The sequence below is a fragment of the Stenella coeruleoalba genome, assembly GCF_951394435.1.
Source record: "Stenella coeruleoalba genome assembly, chromosome: 3".
Taxonomy (NCBI): Eukaryota; Metazoa; Chordata; class Mammalia; order Artiodactyla; family Delphinidae; genus Stenella; species Stenella coeruleoalba.
The window spans coordinates 4,453,972-4,473,982 of NC_137148.1; the positions used below are offsets into that span (position 1 = coordinate 4,453,972).

The 20,011-nt window shown below is 44.6% G+C and overlaps 1 protein-coding gene across 2 annotated transcripts in view; it reads left to right on the forward strand.

Moving 5' to 3' along the window:
- ADAMTS16 (ADAM metallopeptidase with thrombospondin type 1 motif 16) overlaps window positions 1-20,011 on the forward strand; it is a gene marked incomplete at both ends in the record, with an annotated part of 155,104 nt that overhangs the window by 83,379 nt on the left and 51,714 nt on the right. For both annotated transcript variants that reach the window (XM_079915264.1, XM_079915265.1), the window contains 3 exons: window positions 709-832; window positions 1,242-1,486; window positions 3,378-3,516. In XM_079915264.1, coding sequence (XP_079771390.1) covers window positions 709-832; window positions 1,242-1,486; window positions 3,378-3,516 — 508 coding nt within the window. The remainder of the gene's footprint in view (window positions 1-708; window positions 833-1,241; window positions 1,487-3,377; window positions 3,517-20,011) is intronic.

Sequence of the window (20,011 nt, forward strand, 5' to 3'; positions counted from 1 at the left end):
TCGTTGCTGTCCGGAGCCCTGCAGGGACTCTCACATCATATATGTGTTAATTACCTTCCCACAATCCAAAAACCTCTTGAGTTCTGAAATGCATCTGGCCCTAGGATTTCAAACAAGGGATTGTGGACTATAGTTCATCCATCATTTCTGAATGGATTTTTTACGTAGCTAGCCTATATTCTTTGCTAGGAAATGTAAAATTGGCAAGCATCACAGAATATATAAACAGCTGCTAAAATTCTAGACAGTAGCCAAATGTGCCTTTTACATAATTTACTGCTGGGAATAATCGCCCTGTGGCCTGTGTTCCTTCTTTGCCTCTGCACAAGGCGATTCAAAAAAGCACAAGGCGAATTCCAGTGGAAACTCGTGAGGCCACATTGCTTGTCATTTGTGCTAAGTGCTTTATATCGGTCTGAAATTTACCCACGTCTCCAGCATGACAACCCGATAGGTTTAATTCTGGGCTCAGTGTAGGACAGTCGTGTAAAAACGCCAAAGAGGACAGGGTATGTTTGCCATGCGAAGGTCTCCTCCTTTGGATGGAAGCGTAGTTGACAGTCTCGCAGTGCACATACTGGGTATCCAATAAATATTTGTTAACTCTCCCGTGTTGGTGAAACTTTCAACTCGACGGGAAAAGGTTTGTGACTTTGCCCCTGTTGTCTTGTCTTTCATGAATGACACGTGACCTCGTGGGTCCCACAGAGAGTGGGGTGTGACAATGTGCTGGGATCCGATGCTGTGGAAGACTCCTGCGGTGTGTGCCGGGGAAATAACTCCAGCTGCACAACGCACAAGGGCCTCTATGCCAAGCAGCACCGTGCCAACCGTGAGTCCACCCACCGGAGCTGCCTGCCTGGCTGATCCAAGGGCGAAAGGAACCACCTGGTGGGAAGGATGGGAGGTGTAGTGCAGACAGAGTCCTGAGATCCCTACACAGACTCCTTGCCTGCTTTGCTTCTCAAACCTTCTGTTTTGACTGGAAGTGGTTGCTAGGGTATTTGAATTCAAGCGGTTTTTAGACACAGTGAATATTACAATAGCTCTGCTCCAATTAAAAAAATTTAAAAAAACCTCATTTATAGGACCCATGCAACTGGATTGCCAAAACAGATCTCCAGTTTCCAAATTCTGATTCTCAGGGTTTGGTTATGGAGAAGAGCAGGTGCTTAGGGATTTGCCTTGGCAGTACTGAGAGAAGCATCCCATCCTCCCCCTTCTTGTCTCCTTTGCTCTAGAGTATTACCAGATGGTCATCATTCCTTCTGGAGCCCGGAGTATTCGCATCTATGAAATGAATGTATCTACCTCCTACATTTCTGTGCGAAATGCACTCAAAAAATACTACCTGAATGGACACTGGACAGTGGACTGGCCCGGCCGGTACAAGTTTTCAGGAACTGCCTTCGACTACAGACGGTCCTACAGGGAGCCCGAGAGCTTAACCTCCCCTGGGCCAACCAACGAAACATTGATCGTGGAGGTAGGTTCCAGCCTCTTGGTCTCAGGGCTTGAATTTGAGGTCTTAGGGTGTTTCTGTAGGTTCAAGGCTACTGGAAAAATATTACATCCACACAAAATATTACATCCACACAAAAAATATTACATCTAATTGTTTTCAATTAGATAGTGTCTCAGAAACAAAACTAATCAATATATAGACTAAATGGGCCAGTGGACTTGTTTTGATCGCCTTTCATTTCTAGGTGTGGGATGAGATTTGTAATTACGCATATCATGCAGTCCCCATTTTTGCATCTTGATCAGTCGATTTTAACAAAAATCTGCTTCTCTCCTGTAAGCTCTGTGGCTCTGAGAAGCAGCCACTGTGGGTGGCTCTGTGTGTGCCTGTTTGGGTGGGACCAGCATTCTGCCGAGTTTTGTGGAAATGGGAGTGAGATGAGAACCCACCACCTGGGCCCAGTGCCTGGCAGGGGACTGCACACTCACCCCCTACGCAAGCCCCTCTGTGCTCTACCCCAGATGGCAGAGGCTCATGACATACAAACGGGCATCTTCTAACAATGTAATTTGTCCTCATGGGACCGGGCAGGTGGTGGCAACAGGCAGTGGACACGCTAATTCCCTACTTTTTTTTGTATTTCTGTGCACACTTAAAGAAAAGACTGGTGCAAAAGTTGCCCCCTCAGCCCACACCTATGGGTGCAGGTGTGAACCATCCACAGGCCCTCCACCTGCTCTCCAGGCCTGGCAGCCCCATCCCGGAGTCCTTGCATCCTCCTGGGAGACACCCCATCTCCACACGTCCTACTGCCATCGCCCCTCCTGACCCGGAGCTGCCTCCTCCGCCCCTTTATAATTTCTGCCTTGTGAAATTCTGCCTTGGTTATTTCTCTCCCCCCATCTCAGGCTTTTAGCTTTAATACCCATGAGGAAAGAGAGATCGGTCAGGGTTGAAGGTAGTTGAGGCTTGTTGGGCACCTGTTTCCTATGCAAGAGGCTCAGGATGTCAGGCGACAGAGTGGCTCAATGGTCATACATTGAGGCCACCTGTCCAGGGCTCATACCTGTCCTGAAGCATCTTCTCCAACTAGACTCGAGCTATGTTGTCAGGGAGGGAACTGTAGGGCCAGGGAGTTTAGGGAAGCTTCAGTGACTTCATCCACTGGAACCTCCCATCAGGGACCAGTGAGACTCCAAACTTCAGAGATGGGATTTCTATTAACAGGCTAATGGTGAGGTTTCCAGAAAAGCCTCTCACCCAGGTCAAGGGATCGATACCTTTATAAAGGAAAAAGTAAGTGGTCCATGTGGTCGCGTTTCCAGCTAGGAGATGAAGAGTCCAAATGCAATTCCATGTGCTGAGCATTGCTCACAGGTGTGCCCAAGCTGAGAGATTTTACTAGTAAGATGTTTTTCTCCTGGAGCCATACAGTACACGCCAGTAAGCAAAAGTCCTCTGCATCCCATCACAGGAGGAAGTACTCAGAGTTAGCCTTCATCCTGCAGGGATGAGATCCATTCACCTGTTCTTGGGGGTTTGGAACTCACTAGGAATTGTGAAGGTGCTTTTTAGGTGTCATTTTCTGAATTGCTCAGATGGAGAGCATTGGTGGGGCTCCCACGGTAACACGGAGGGAAAGAACCAAATGCTCTTGTTAGGTGGTAAAGGCTGTGGAAGAAACACTAAATGTATGGCAAAAGAGTCAAATGTCTATATATTTTATAGATGTGCTTGTGTCTAGTTTAATTCCTGTTTAGGAAGTTAATGTAAAATTTGGAGGATGGACAGTTTATTACTGTAATCATCTTCTGATGGATATGTCTGGTGTTTCAAGTAGTTTAAAACAAATTAGCTTCTATTTATTGGTTCTAATTTAACTCATTGTATTTTTCCCTTTCTTTTTTTATAGCTTCTGTTTCAGGGAAGGAACCCGGGCGTTGCCTGGGAATACTCTGTGCCACGGTTGGGAGGTGAGAAGAAGCTCAGCACCCAGCCCAGCTACACGTGGGCCACCATCCGCTCCGAGTGCTCCGTCTCATGTGGAGGGGGTAGGTCACTTCCCACGGCTGTCCTGGTGATAGGCACAGAGGTGCCGGGTGCCTTAGGACCATGGGGCACACTGCCCTGGTCCTCATCACACTGCCCTGGCCCTCATCACTCTGCCCAGGTCCTCATCACACTGCCCTGGTCCTCATCACTCTGCCCTGGTCCTCATCACGCTGCCCTGGTCCTCATCACACTGCCCTCATCCTCATCACTCTGCCCTGGTCCTCATCACCCTGCCCTGGTCCTCATCACCCTGCCCTGGTCCTCATCACCCTGCCCTCATCCTCATCACACTGCCCTCATCCTCATCACTCTGCCCTGGTCCTCATCACTCTGCCCTGGTCCTCATCACCCTGCCCTGGTCCTCATCACACTGCCCTGGTCCTCATCACACTGCCCTGGTCCTCATCACGCTGCCCTCGTCCTCATCATGTCCTGATTAGGAGACCAGGGTTTCTGCCTGAGGGAGGTACTAACCTTTCTAGAGGCAGAGTAGAGAGCAGTGCTGCTGAGTGTTACTTGAAGACTTGAGCTGTTTTCTCTAATTCATCTATGTCAGCGTGTGGCCTTAAGGTTTAGTGAATTGGTTTCTGCTTTTCATTTAATTTAAGATTTTTGAAAGAGTAATCGTATTTGAGACTATTAAAATGGAATTCACTCAAATTATTATACATTTCATGTTTATGATGAGAAATAGAAACTTGCATGGAAACTATAGTGATACAGAGTGAGGTTTTTATCAAATGGTTTTGTTCAAAAAATTTACTGGAAAAAATTTTGCTGTAAAGTCATATACTTAAATTCACTCAGAAAATGTAAGAATTTTATGAAAGTTGCTGTGAAAATGACAAGAAACAACATGTTGAGAGAAGAATTTCACATGATGGTAGATGGGTTTATCATCTTAATACCATAAGAATTTTAAGCCCATGATTAATTGATAAAGCTAGTTCACTAGAGGAACATTTTTAGCTTAGAGCCAGTATGCACTAACTGGTAAAGGGTGGAGAATAAATAGTGCAAACTTAGAAACAAAATATTAAGTTCTCTCTGATTTTTAAAAAACAGACAAGTTTCCATTCGGACAAATGGATTTCAGCTTTGTGCATTCCAGTTTTTAATAATTAAGTAATTAATCCAGACAGTACTATATATTTAAGTATAATGGTACACAAATGAGAATAGTACAAATTTAGAATATAATGAATAAGGAAAAAATAAAAGTAAACTCGTGCCTTCTTTATAGTTGCTCTAAATAAATGAGATGAAGAAAATAAAGGAAAACTGAATGATTAACCAAAAAATAAGTCCGAAACGTTAACACTAGATACTTAATATATATTAATTCTTCTCATTATAAACTAAGAACAAAATATTTAAGTCATATTTAAATTCTGACATTAAGAGCTTTCTAAGGTGAAATAGAATCCCCTTCTGTACAGCAGGCTAGCAGCAAATGGCTCTAAAGGCAACTAGAGAAAAATGGGATGTCCTACACTGGTGATGGACCCACAGGAGCTGCTGTTTTACTCCATTCAGAAAAAAGTAGAACAGAGCCATACTCTGGGCATCTCTGTGTGTGACCTGGGAAAGTTAACCTACTTATTTCCCTTCCCTCTTTCTTATAACCATCCCCTACGACTCTCTTGCCCATATTGGGTATGCTTGATTTGATCTGCCCCTATTTAGGATTATCTAACAGTGTTTGATTAAAATAATAATTAAATCAGAAAGCCTTCTATTTGTGTAAGGACATGACGATGTTCATGTGGTGAAAGGAGTGTAACGAACCACGTGGCAGAACCTGTAAAGATGTCTGGCCCGTGAGAGTATTTCATTAAGACAGTTTCCCTCACATCTTCCCTTTGAGAGTCAGGCATGCAGAGGGATGCTCAGTTTCCTCAGCACCGACCAAATTACCCATCTCAGCAGCCTGAAAAACACCGAGTGGATGGTCAGCATACTAGCAAATCTCCTAATTTCATCTAAGGACTAATTTTTACATTGAGGTTTCTAGAGGAAATCAACCCCAAACCCATTCCCTAATCATTTGCCTAAAGAAGTGTGTTATAGAGTCAGAGAATGGGTGTTTGTTTTTAATTTTGATGGAAAATTCATGGAAAATCAAGGGTTCTCAATTCAACAGCAAGAAGGACTGTGGGATACCCATCCTTTATCACCTTGTGTAGGCTGCGGCTCTTCCATTCAGTCCTCCGGTGGTAATGCCCATGCCATACCGCTCCCAGGACTCAGCACCTAATCAAAGCATCCCCTCCCAGGCCACATGTGAGCACTTGTGAAATCCCATGGGCTTGAATTGAAGTGGACCCTCCCATATTTTCCTAAAAGGACAAAAGCACAACCTCACCCTCCCTTCTCTCTCTCTTTCCTCTCTTGTGTCCCCAGGGATTATCTTACTTTCTGTACAAACAGGAGGAAAATTAGAAACACTTCGCTGTATTTAACTGAGCAGCTGCTATGTCTTGTCACTTACATGGCTTTGTGGAAACCCTCAACAGGGCTTAAAAGTCGAAAGAGTCCATGGAGGCTAGAGGCAGCCAAATCGGGTTCAGGTCTTAGCTTCATTTTATCTGCATGTTTTATATTTTGAAGATTTCCACTTGCATAGACCTCCCAATAACCTGGATTTGGAACCTTGGAAGCATCTTTTACTTAGCTATCTTCTTGTGACCTTAATGTCTACAAGGGGTTCTTTAAAGGAACCAGTTAGGGAATTAATGAACTGGGAGAAGATACCTGGGAAATCCCCCACCTCTTGTTTCATTCCAGAAACATTACCTGGCATCAGTAAAGGAAGGATAATCCCATTTCCTTATCTGTTCTAATGGGCCTGTCTCTCTATAGAAAATAAGATTTCCTGACAGTGCCTCTCATCTTCTTTTCTGTCAGCTTCCTCTGCTCTTTTTTTTTCCCTTTCCACTCACTTTTACAACATAACCATGGGATTTTATTTCAGTTATCCTGCTTAGTCGTGCCTTGACCGGACTCTCATTGGGGCATTGGTGATGTGCAAGGACTCATACAATGAGATGCTAAACCAACAGTATTTGGGGGGATAGGAACCAGCTTAGCCGATTATGTCCTACTCTAAGATAAGGGCTTTTAGACATGGTGATGACTTCACCAGACTCTTGTTGACAGTGTAAAGGCATCAGAAATTTCTCAAAATTACATATGCTGCAATTTTTTAAAATCTACTTCTGTGATTTAATCGGCTCAATGCATTTCAAATAGTAACAAATTTCAAACCTCTGATTTACTTACTCATGAAGAGGCTTGTTCAGACGTGGCTTATAGTTATGTTGAATTTATCTGATATGCATCATGCAACGTCTGGGGATTATCATCTTTCAGATGGAACTATTCATCTGTTTCACAATTAGAGTTCCTCAGACAAATCTTAAAACTGGCTTGTAAATCAGGCTCTTTCATGCTTTCCCAGTAATGGTCTCTTCACCATCTACAGATATTTTTAGGGCTTAAACTTTAATTAGCTTAGTGGTTAGGTTTAGAAAATGGAATAAAAAATAAAAATGAAATTAAGTATTAGCAACCTTGCCCTCGTTTTGTTGATATGAAACCATTCATTCATCCATTCACTGTTCAGTCAGCAAACATTTGTGGGTGTCAAACTTCTTTAAGCCACATGGGGAAAATGTAGAGACCTTTGCTAATTCTCTCTGTTTCTGAAGTGGATGATGAAACACCAATGTAATTGTTACTTTATAGGAAAAGTCTTTAGTGACCTATTAGCATTAAGGCTAATTGAAACATGGTACCTCTGTACAGCTCAACCAAGGCGTTGAGTACTTACACTCTTCCTCAAGTGTGCAAGGCACCACACTGAGTTTTGAGGCTATAATGAGGAATCATACAGACCGGCCCTGTCCTTCCAAACATGCAATCAGGAGGGAGGAATTACCGCACACCCATACGTAACATGCGAGATTATGCACTGTCGTATGTAGGCATTCATGGGAACTCAGAGAGGACCCCAGAAACGTGGCACAGAGGGTGCTGGGTTAGCTGCATTTTGAGTATCTGTCGTAGTCAGAGGTGGAGAGCTGAGGTGGCTTTTGAACATCAGTCATTCATATTACTCATCTCACTGGCTAAAAATCACATCTTTTTCACGGGAACTATTTCAAATTAGACGTCCCCCGTCCTTATATTCAAAACGTCCTTACCTATTTTGAATGTTAGAGTAAATGTGCATTTTACTTTTCTAAACTTTACCTAAAGGCTTGGGCTTGTCCTTCTAGGTCTCAGAGATCAACTGAAATTACTCTGGCTTTTTCCTCCCTGCCTTGGGTCACCTTTGAGCCAAGTTCATGAAACCACTTCTCTGTCTTTATCCAAGACCTGGATAAATTACAAAACACATCCCCACTTTAGCCCTCTTACCCCCCAGAAAAGCAGAGGAGAGGAAAACAAGTTCATCCCCTGGAGAGGGACCAACTTCCTCAGGAGGCCTGTGCGATGTCCACCCCATCCCTTTCTTCAAGAGCCCCCAAAGGTTCAGGGTAATATGAAGAAGTCCATCTCGTCCACTCTCTCTGGGGAGCAGGAACCCTTCCCTGTCCCCAGAGCCCCACAGTCCTGCACACACACCCTCACTGGGGGCATTGGGACCCATCCTAGGCCCAGCCCCTCTCAGGCTCCTGTGGTGGTCACGTGGTCACGGATGGCTCCCCCTTCCACCATCCTCCTGCAGGGGGAGGGAGGTGCACATGTGGGTTTCAAGTCCTGCTGCCCCCTTCTCATTAACCAAACTTGGAACCTTAAAGACGGGTAACACCTGCCTATAGCAAAATGAAGGGCATGTCCTGCTGTCATTTCACACAGGTCAGTGTGGTCAGGAAAATCAGATACCGGGCCAGCTTCTTGTTAAGCAGAACAGACACAAGGATGTCACGGGCCATCCGTAAATGGCCATCATCACCACCCTCCAAGCTCTGGTGCCCGTTAGGGCGCCATCATGCCAGGAACGCTGTCACTTAAGCGCACCTGGGCATCATTTAGACTCTAGCAGCAGCTCCCAGGAGTTCACCCTCTCTGCTTTCCTGGAGTTATCTTCCTTCTTCCACTGTCAAGGTCCTTCAATGTGCAGGCATTCATGTCTGTACTATATCTAGCGCTTACCACAGAGATGATGCATGCGTCTCGTGGAAACACATGCTTCGTTTATGGAATATTTTCCAGTTTTCTGTGTAGTTTTGCTTAAATGATGGGTTTCTTTTCCTTTATTAAAAAAAATGATAAGGATTTTGTCAACAGCTGGAACTCATTCTATTGTTAGAATTACTGAAAACTTAGATATTCTTTGATATAATCACAGTCTTTTAGACTGAATACTCCTCATCCAGATATTTTGGCAAAATGTGAAGATTTTTAAAATGATTTCCAAAGATCTGGCAAGAGCTGGTTTCTGTAAAAAGATAAAGGTAGAGCTTCATCAAATTGCTCGTTAAACTCACCACCTTCCATGGCTAGGGTTCAGCTTTGGGCTTTCCCCAGTTAAAGGATTATTCTCTCTTTTTTAATGTATTTTTCAAATTTTATACTCTTGTTCTCTCTTATCTATTAACATGGATCATTTTAGAATATTGGCCAGCTTGATTCTAACATTCCTGTGGACTATGAGATTTTTCTTTCTGACAGATAGTTGAGAGATTGGAAGCACAGTTGAGAAATTGCTTTACAGATGTGCCCCCAGTCAGAGAAATGATACTTGTGTCTCCGTAAACACTCAGCCAGGTGGCTGAGGAGACCCCCAACTGACATGAAACTCGTCTGAAAACATAATTATCTAAAACCTAATGTAAAAATAGAGCCCAGAAACCCTAAATACCACTGGGCATATGGCTGTCTATATTTTTATTTTCCCAGAATATTCAGATGTCTGAAAACAAAGGAAGAAACATTTAAATTTGCCTTTAGAGTTTACTATTGTTTATATGGGGAAAGTAATTTTAAATTAAAACCTCGAGCATCCCTACCACCTACAAACAGATCTGACCTCCAAAATTCATCATCTCTTGGTGCATTGCTGAACGTTTAGATTTGTGACCATTTCAATGTGGGATAAAGTGGAGTGTTTAGTATCCCCAGGCTAAATCCCTGTGAAAATCTTGTCTTTTGGAAAATGCTGTGACTTGATCTGAGATGCAGAGACAGGAGTGTTTTCCGGCATCGTCATATCCATAGGCAACTAACTCCCAACCTACTCAGGGCCTGCACTGATGCCTGAGGGTCTTCGCCCTGGGATGGTGGGTGCCGGTGTGTGCCATCTCCTCTCTGATGTCTGAATGTCTCTAAGGACCCCTTCAATTAAGAGAATAGCAGTTGAGCCTGACCATTTCGACTTTAGTAGTCCAGAATTTGGGCATCACTGGTCCATCCCATAGGCACCTGGCATGGAATGTTTCATCCATTCACCTATTCCTGTCCATGTGGAGAGGGAATGCCTGCAGCCTGAGAAGCCCGGCCTGCAGGCTCCCAGCCTGTGGCTAGGAAGGATGCCGACCCACAACCTGCCTTGGCTTTATTTCTTCATTCTCGATTTGACTTAATCTCGGTGAAAATGCGCAGAGACATCGGGTGCAATTCTCCTTTTAAAAATGCAGAAATGGAGGTAAATGGCTATAGTATGACTGAAAGGATATTGTTTTCTATAGGCTCCCAGGTCAGTCTCTGCAGAAAGCCCAGGATCTGGGCACGCTGCATGGAAGTGAAAAAGTGTCCTGCAGAGGAAAGAATTTGTATTATGCATCCTCACGTCTCATCATTCCTACATGCTATCGTGTTGAGCAATGACTGGATTTTTTTCCCCCTTTCTTTGGTTTTGATTTTTTTCTACACTGGTTTCAATTTTATAAGCTTTCTCAATGTTTTAAACTTTTCTTGGGTCTGTGGACGTGCTTTTTGTAGGTTCAGTGTTCCCTGCACCTCTGGTGTGCCTTTGCTGTGTTCTGCTCACCAATGGTCAGCTCCAGGAGGCCCTCAGGCAGCAAGCCGTGGTCCTCACCACCCCAAAGCAGCAGCACCCTCAACTTTCCTGTCCGGATATTTGTCTTCATGGGTGACGTGTGTACATGTCACTGCAGTCTCTCTGTGGTTTAGATTCTGTGACCGTGATGGGATGGTCTGGGGTGCTGGTTGGTTGGTGATGTTTGCTGTTTGTTATTAGCTGCTATGTGCTCAGGATCCAGCACATACCAGGCATCAAGTATATACTTGTTGAATGAACAAATGCAAGATATCAACCGCTTTTCCATTTGTAAATATGCGAAGGCCACAGATGGAAATGGCGATGCAGGGTCAGCCCGCTGTCACCCCTCCATGGTGGCTTCCCCAGGGCTGCCCCTCAGGCTTCTCATCCTTCTGCTCCTGGATGTAAAGAAGGGAGCATATCTGAAAGTGAATTGAAATTCCCTAGAATTCAAATTCCCTTGCTTCTAGCCTTCTACTCAGCTCCCAGTGAAATAGAGTTAATTGTCCTCCAGTATATGAAGAGTTCTGAAACAGAATATATTATGAATCTCTTTCCTTCTCAAACAGGAATCAAACAAAAGCTTAAAATTTCTACACGTGCATGCCACGTTGGATAGAAAGGCCAGGCCAGCAGGTAACCTGTCATGCCAAGGCTAGAACGTGCAACGTGGGGTTTTGGCCAGACTGTCAGGGATCGAGTCCTGGCCCAGCCTCTTTAAAACTCGTGAGCTCCTTAAGCCTTTTACGCCTTAGCAAGCCCATCTATAAAGTGAGGATAATAATGTAATCACCCGTATAGGGTTCCTTTAAGGATTAGAGGAGAGAATACCTGTAAAGCTCCAACACTTAGTCTGGCCAAGTAAATGTCAGATTCTATTCTTTTCCATTAGTGTTATAGCTTTGCTTAAGAAATTGGACTGTTTAGGTTACTAAACTCTTAAAGCAAGAGGAAATTACACAATGATACTAGTCACGTGGCCCCAGGCAGGGGAGATGAACACGTTCCTCCCTATTTTGGATTGTGCTGCTGTCTTCAAGGTCCTGTGTGTTTTTGCACACTGGTGTGGTGGATACACACACTTGGAGAGGGGCATGCAGCATGTCTCTGTGTGTCTCTGTGTACCCACGGGGTGTGCAAGCTGGTACCTGCCACAGTGAGTGGACAAAGCATGGCCTGCCCTTTTCCTACCAGGATGGGACAACGGCCAGTGGGCAGGACTTTGGGGCAGCTCAGGAGGAGGAGTGGAGCAAAGGGTACAGGAAGTACGTCCTGGAAGCTGCAGTTTCCAGCATAAAAGATGAGTTTACTCTCTTATGCAGCATTTAAAGGAGATGGAGAGAAATGGTCCTGTGAAATGCTTTCTGATTCCCCAGCCTCATGGATGGAGCGTGCCCTTCTTGGGAGGACTCAGGTCGCCACGCGAAGTTCAGTCCAGCACGTCGTGTGATAAGGCAGCATGTGGTCCTGTCCACAGGGGCAGCCCGGACCTTGCAGAGCCCTCGGCCCCCCACTGAATGCCCCAGACAGTTAGGCCACTGGTTCTGAAACCTGTCCTGTGGAGCTCCTACTTTCCCTTTCTCCACCCAGTCTGCTATCTTAGCATCTGACCTTGACAACATGCCAGCCTGTAACCTTTTCAGACTCACGAACTGAGAACTTTAGGTCCAGGTAAATGCTGAACCCAAGATCTTGAGGGTACAGAGTCTATGCATATTGTGAGCGAAAGTCTCTGCCTAAGGACCTAAGAAAAGCCCTTTGATACAAAGGCATAGACGTTGCACACAAGCATGAGGGTCGTTTCTTTTGCTTAATCTTTAGTTCACCATTTTTTCTTCAAGTGAGGTTATGGGATGGTTGAAATATAGGTACGCACAATGTAATGAACAGACAACAGAAAAGCAGGAGTTTGAGAGGGATTTCAGCGGCAACTCATAAGGGAGAAATGATCTGATAAGAACATACAGAAATTAAGAAACAAGATCAGGAATATGAAAAAAGAAATGCAGATGTTCTCGGCCACGACTGTGGGTTCAGATTTTCAGATTCTCAAGTGAAGCAAAGACCTTCTGTTCGCATGGAATTTTCTGCAGCCTTGGATAAACTGTGAAAAATGGTTTCTCAAAGCGTAACCAAGACCTTTACAAGAAGCCTGGCCATGTGATACCTGGGATGCTCCCTAAGAGCTCAGGTGTAAGAGTCTGGGCACAGCCCAAGGAGCAGAGCCCTGATGTGGAGTCTGCCTTCCACTCCGCCCTCCACTGAGGAGGGAATGTGAACAGGCCCAGAACCTTTCCTTCTTCTTCAGTGTCTGGGTGGGTGTGTGCTTTATGGGGCCCCTGACGTGCTTTCCAGTTTGACTTTCTGTGTCAATCGACGATTACCACGTGGATCAAAACAGAAACCAGGATGTCAGCTTCCCCTGCTCCCAGCTCCTCCCTCCCTGGTGCATCTCTTAGGCTTTTGTTGCTAAGCTTTCTGGGGGGCAAAAAACAGGAAGAGGAAGGGGAGGCCCGAGCAGGTAGGCAGACAGGCTGCAGGCCAATATGAGGTCAGGTGAGCATCACCTGAGAGGTCAGGCCCCTCCTGCCTCATCCTGCACTGCCCGGTGTCCTTGAGAAAAGACTGTCCAGGAGATCAGAAAGAGGGGATGTGCATTTTCATGAAGGCCCAAATCTGTAGATGTTGGAATTATTTTTCATTACAAATGTCACAAACATAAAAAATAGGGAAGACAAATCTTCCTCTGACCCAAGGTCACTGCAAACATTTTAATAAGTCCTGTCCCATCTCTTCCTTATGTTCCGGTTTACATGTGTGTGCTCTCTTTCAGAGGTTCGTTAATGATAAGCTTTTCCATGTTATCACATCATTTGTATCCTTCCTTTGCAGAGAGTTCCTCCTTACGTATTAAATCAATAGCTCATTTTTAATATGGGAGTTCACATTCTTGAGCAAATACATTCAACCATTATTGATACTTTTGTTGATCTAAAACAATAAGATAGCTAGTTATTTTACCGGCCAAATGGGTTTATCAGGGAACAGCAAAGAACTGCAATTCTGGACATGCAATTTATGTCAAGCCACAGGCAAGTCCAGAGAATAAAGGAGAGGAACATTCTTTTATAGAGGAGAAAAGGAAGTTGTGATGGGCTGTTATAAATGAAAAGTCCATTGGAGGAAACTGGGAGTTTGAAGTATAGAGACTTTCCGTTGGCTGAGCTGTGCAGTTTCTCACTGGCTGGACTGTTGCCAGACAAGGAGAAATTCTTCCTTCCTTCTGCTGGTAGTAAAGTAATAACCTTCTTCCTGTTGGAGATGCAAGGTACCTCTCTTCTTGTCGATAATGCAGTTGACATCGAGTGGTGGGGCATGAGAGCTCCCCCTTCTAGCCTTCCCATTGCTTTTTCTTTTTTTCTTTTGAATGTAAGGGACCTGAATGACTCTTTTTTCTTTGAAAATAAAGAGTATTATTCTTATATAAATTTAAAAATGACCTTTCTGTGTGTGGTTCTATACTACAGTTTTAAGTAAGATGTCATCATTTAAAGTGTGAGAGTCTAGTAGCCAATAGTTTACCTTCACTAATTCAACCAATGTTTATTGAGTACCTCTTCATTTTGTGTGTCAAGTACTATGTGTGGAAGAGTTTACAATAAATACTCATGAATTTCACATTCTATGCATTAAAACTTTAGTATTATCAGAATATTTAATCATATTTTCTTATTAATTTTTTTGAAGACTATAGATTACTTTTTGAAAGTAAGAATATCTGTGCAACCACTACCCATATAAAGAACTGGAACATTGTCAGCACCAAACCAATTGCATTTTATTTATGTATGTATGTATGTATGTATTTTTGGCTGTGTTGGGTCTTCGTTGCTGCGCGCGGGCTTTCTCTAGTTGTGGCAAGCGGGGGCTACTCTTCGTTGTGGTGCACAGGCTTCTCATTGCAGTGGCTTTTCTTGTTGTGGAGCCCGGGCTCTAGGCGTGTGGGCTTCAGTAATTGTGGCACACGGGCTCAGTAGTTTTGGCTCGTGGGCTCTAGAGCATAGGCTCAGTAGTTGTGGTGCAAGGGTTTAGTTGCTCAGTGGAATGTGGGATCTTCCCGGACCAGGGATTGAACCCACTTCCCCTGCATTGGCAGGCAGACTCTTAACCACTGTGCCACCAGGGAAGCCTCTCATTTCTTATTTTGTGTATGTGTGCTTATTGTTTATTTTCTTCATTAAGTTAGTATGTCAGTGACAGTTTAGCCAGGAAAGCAGAAAACACACTAGGCATTTCAAGCAGGAAGGTTTTTAATATAAAGGATCATGTACTTACAAAATAGCTGGAGAAGTTAGAGGAGTAAAGGTCAGAGACAGACCCATGTAGCTCTCAGTTGCTCTGGCTAATAAAGAGGTGGAAGGTGTGGAACATTCCAGAAATTCCTGGTAAGGATTAGAGTTAAGCCAGCATTGGAGCAGGTGCTTCCCAGGAAAATGTCTGGAGACTACTGCAGACCTCACATCTGCCAAAGCCAGTGTTTATCCTCTCTGCCAGGGACATGATGCTGTGGCTCTGTCCACATCCTGTGCTCGTACTTCTCATTGGTGGGATCTCCCCGACAGCCTCATAGACAAAAGATGTAAAGACTACAGTGCTGACATGGAGCCCCTGTAATTGAGGGAAGAGCAGGAAAGAGAGGAGTGAGCTGGGTTGTAGGTTGTTATGCTTGAGGGTAGCCCCCTCCCCCAAAACATCAGCTCCTGGATTCACCATTTTCTCTCCCCTAACATATTAACTTCTGCTTCACATTTTTGTCTGCATCCAAATATATTGATGTCTGTTCATTTTCTAATATACTGACTTTTGTTCCAATCTATATCAGTTCCTTCTTTCTGCTTCCTTGATCTATCCTTTCTTCTAACGTTGTAATTAAGTATTGGCTTCATTTATTTCCATTCATACCTATTTTTATCAATATAAGGTATTTAAGGCCATGAAAATAACCTCTGAATCTTACTTTTAGTTACACACCGTAAATTCTGTTTCATAGCATTTTTGTCATTGTCATTTTCTTAAATGAATTTTGCTGTGAACCTGACGACCACTCTCCTGTTTTGTCCTACTTCCACTAATTGCTTAAAATTTCCAGGCAACACTCTACATTTTCCCTTTCTTCCTTATCTGCTCGTGGCCCATCAGTGTCCTCCACTGAAGATTGTACTGTCTTTCAGAAGGAGCATTTGGAAATGTGCGCAGGCATTTTAGTTGCCGTGATGAGTGGGGGTGGGGTGCTTTCAGCATCTAGCGGGCAGATCCAGAGGTGCTAAAAGTCTTATGATATGACAGCCGTGCTGCACAAGTAATGCTGGCGCCTAAAATGTCAGTAGTGTCCCACTAAGAAAAATGAAAGGTCTCCAATGTCACCAGCTAAAAGAACTAACTGACAGGGCTTCCCTGGTGGCGCAGTGGTTGAGAGTCCGCCTGCCGATACAGGGGACACGGGTTCGTGCCCCAGTCTGGGAAGATCCCACATGCCGCAGAGCTGTTGGGGCTGTGAGCCATGGCCGCTGAGCCTGCGCGTCCAGAGCCTGTGCTCCGCAACGGGAGAGGCCACAACAGTGAGAGGCCCGCGTACCACCAAAAAAAAAAAAAAAAAAAAAAAAAATTAACTGGCAGAGTCAGAACTTGGACATGCATTGGACAAATTCAGTGTTTTTCTTTGGGTTATATTTTTTCTATTGTTACTAAATTATTCCATGAATGACTAGATCTAGATTTCCCTCTTATCCGATTAACCTGTAAAAGTTTGGGACTTGGCTAACACCAAGGTCAAACAAATGTCTCCACTAAGAAAGAAAAATGAATACATTAATAAAGTAAAGTTATGTTTCTATTTCAAAGAAAAACAATTTCCTATTTGCTTGATCGAGAGCCTGTACCTCACTCAGGACCATCAGTGATCATTAAGGCCTGATTCTTTGTTAAGACTTGAGCATAAGCATTGAATTTCACAAGTCTTCAATCTCAAAACTGGAAACCAAACTGAAGACATTATTCATAGAGTCACACCTAAAAAGCCAGAAGAGTTTGGTTAAAGAATTTTTAAAAAAATTGACTTTTAAATTATCGTATAAGTGGAGAGAAAAGATTAATTTTCCTTCTCTACTATTAGAACTGACAACCAGCAGTTTTAGAAAATGGTACTCTTGTTCAGTAGGTCCTCATGTAAATTGGGTCATTAAGATTATCTGGCTTAATTTCGAGGAGTTTGCAGGATTTAATTTAATGGAGTTCACATGATTCCCTACAGAACAGCTTTAAAATGACATGTGTTTCTTTTTTTTACTTTAATAGTCTCTTATTCCCTGTTAGCAAGTGGAAAAGTAGACTCATAAAACATTGATTCAGATTTCGTCTCTGCATTGATACATGGGTCAGTCATCAACACTGTGCCTAGTTCATCCTAAGTACTGTATAAAGAAGAGAATATACCCTTACTTGGGTGATTCTTTTTGCCAAGTATTATTAACTCACTACAGTCATCCTTCCCTGTTGGTTCCAGGAACCCGCATGGATACCAAAATCTGCAGATGCTCAAGTCCCTTGTATAAAATGAGGTGGTATTTGCAAATAACCTATGCACATCCCCCCACACACTTTAAATCAACTCTAGATGGCTTACAATACCTAATAGAATGTAAGTGCTACCTAAATAGTTGTAAATACTCGGTAAATGCTAGGTAAATGGTTGCGGGCACAAGGCAAATTCAAGTTATTTTTTAGAACTTTCTGGGATTGTTTTTCTGATTTTTTTCCATCTGTAGTTGGTTGAATCAGCAGACTCGGAACCCTTGGACCAGGAGAGCTGACTGTATTAACTGGCTGGGGCTTAGAAGTTACTGAATATAATGAAGTTGGCCGATGGCTGAAAAACTGCCTAATAAGTGTGGGAGCAAATCAGTCCAGGCAGGCTGTACTCTCCGCTCTCAGGAAATTTGATCTAAGGGATGACACATATATGTCCACTGAACTTTGACATTAGGTTCACCATATAATGTCTTACCCAAACCTGGATGCTACTGAGAGGCAAAAGGGTTGCTTACCATTTTTCTAGGACAAATGAGCACAGACCTGGGCTAGCCTGGCAGGAACTGTCTTTACTCACAACACTCTGGATACCAAATGTGTGGGTTTTGTCCACACCAACCAGCATTGCCGGATTTTCCAGCTTCCAACAGGGTGTCCTGCATTAATCTAACTCCGGTACTAACTACCTAGAGTCACCATCAGACCCCACAGGTGAAGGGCTCAGTCCCACAGCACTGCTCCCACTTCAGATGCCATTTGCATGCCATTTGCATGCCAGGGCACCCACACTTCTGTCTGACTTGGCTAAAAAGCTGTGGGTTCTACACTCTCCTACCCACCCCCCCGGTTTCAGGTTCAATAATTTGCTACACCAGCTGACAGACCTAAGGAAGGCACTTTACTTACTTACTGTCGCTGGTTTATTGTAAAAGACACCAGGGAACGGCGAGATGAAGAGGTACACAGGGAGAGGTCGGGAAAGGTTCCGGACCCCATGAAGCCGGGGTGTGCCATCCTCCTGGAAGCTCTCTGAACACGTTGTTTAGGGGTTTCCATGGAGATTTCATTACACGGCATTGATTAAATCATTGGTCATTGGTAACTGGACTAAATTTCCAGCCCCTTTCCCCTCCCCAGAGGCCCAGGATTGGGCTGAAACCCTCTAATCATGCCTTGATGCTTCTGGGGTCCAGCCCCGTCCATAAGCTGTGAAGGGACCCCGCCACCCACCGGCTCAGACACTCCAAAGGTTCTAGGAGCTGTGTGCCAAGAGCCAGGGACAAAGACCAGGTATTTATTTTTTACTACGTGTATATCACAGCTCTGTAACCTGAGACATAAAAGTGGTGGCCTTGGGTATTGCGTAAAGCGCGGTTCTCAAAGTGTGGTCCGCAGGGCAGCAGTGCCAGCAGCACCTGGGCATCGGTTAGAAATTTAAACCACAGCCCCCACCCCACGCCTGCTGAATCCAAGGCTCTGAGGTGGCCAGGATTCTGTGTTTAAACTACCAGAGAGTTCAGATGTGCTCTCAAGTCAGGGAGCACGGGAGTTCAGAGGCAGGGGGATGTGGGTCTGACTTAAAGGGATAAGAAGACTTCTGCCAGGTGTGTCAGGGGTGGCAGCGGAGGACCGTATTCCAGGTAGAGAGACAGCTGGGAGTCAGAGGACCAGGGGGGTTGTCGGCATGAGAGAGATGCAGCAGAGCTGGAGGACAAGGCTGGGAAGTCTCCAGCTTAAAAAGAGAAAAACAGACTTTTAACCTGGGAGTGGCATGAGCGTGTGTGTCTGTGTGTGTGTGCGCGTGTGTGAAGGAAGTATCCGTGGTATCAGTCCAACAGCTGGACTTGAAGGAGGAATGCCTGGAGTAAGGCATGGGCGTGGGGGGCAGGGGACTACAAGACTGATCCCTTGACCACACAGAGACCACAGAACCTCAGACAGGCGGGGCTGGAGGAAGCCTGCTTTGAAATGGATGTTTATGTATTTGTGCATCTGTTAGACGGCCAGGTCTGTGAGTCCAGGAGGCAGCCTGGGGACATCGGGGCTAAGAGCGGGTGCAGGGCAGGAGACGGGGGCGGATCAGTAATCCATCGCCACGTGCAGTCAGGGTGATGCCCAGGAAAGCACCTCCAGGAAAGTGGACGAGGGCGAACCTGTGCAAGGCTTGGAGTGTAAGACGTGAGGGACCCTCCTCCAGTGCCCATCACTGCACGTTTGCGTCTGTTCTGTGTGTGACGTAGTGACAGGGCACACAGCTGGCTTGGTACCACATCAAGGACACTGAAAGAGATGGATTTCCGATATGTGCTTCCTTCCACAGTGAAGCCCAGCAGGTGTCAGTGGGTTGTGTTGCCTGACGTGCCTCTTGGTTCCCCCCGTCCCCAGGAGAGCTGTGGCCACGAGGGCTCCATGGCCTTCCTACACAGGTCACCAAGCCCATCTTTGATTTTACTAAATCTATATATTAGAACAAATGCCACGGCTTCAGTCTTAGCAGAGCCTGGAAATATTCTTTTTTTATTATCATTCTTCTGCCTCGTGGGATTGAGGTTCACCTTGACCTTCTTCCCGTTACTGCTCCGGGACACTTGCTGTATGTGACTTAAATCTTGTTCTTTCATAGAAATACTCACTTTCAAGATTCTCAACATGTTTAAGTAAATTTTCTTAGATTTCTGCAGAAATATTCCATGACCTTTATCAAAGTCACTTTTATAAATATGCTGTTCCTGATGAGAGACCATTAAAATCAGGAAGATACAGTTGTGAAATCCACACTGGGGTGCATCAAATAAAAACTGTTTAACTTGGTTAAAATATGATTGGGTCACGTTGGCAGAGAGCTGAATAATCGCACAAAACCACAAGGGTCCTGTGTCACCTCTGATTGTCCTCCA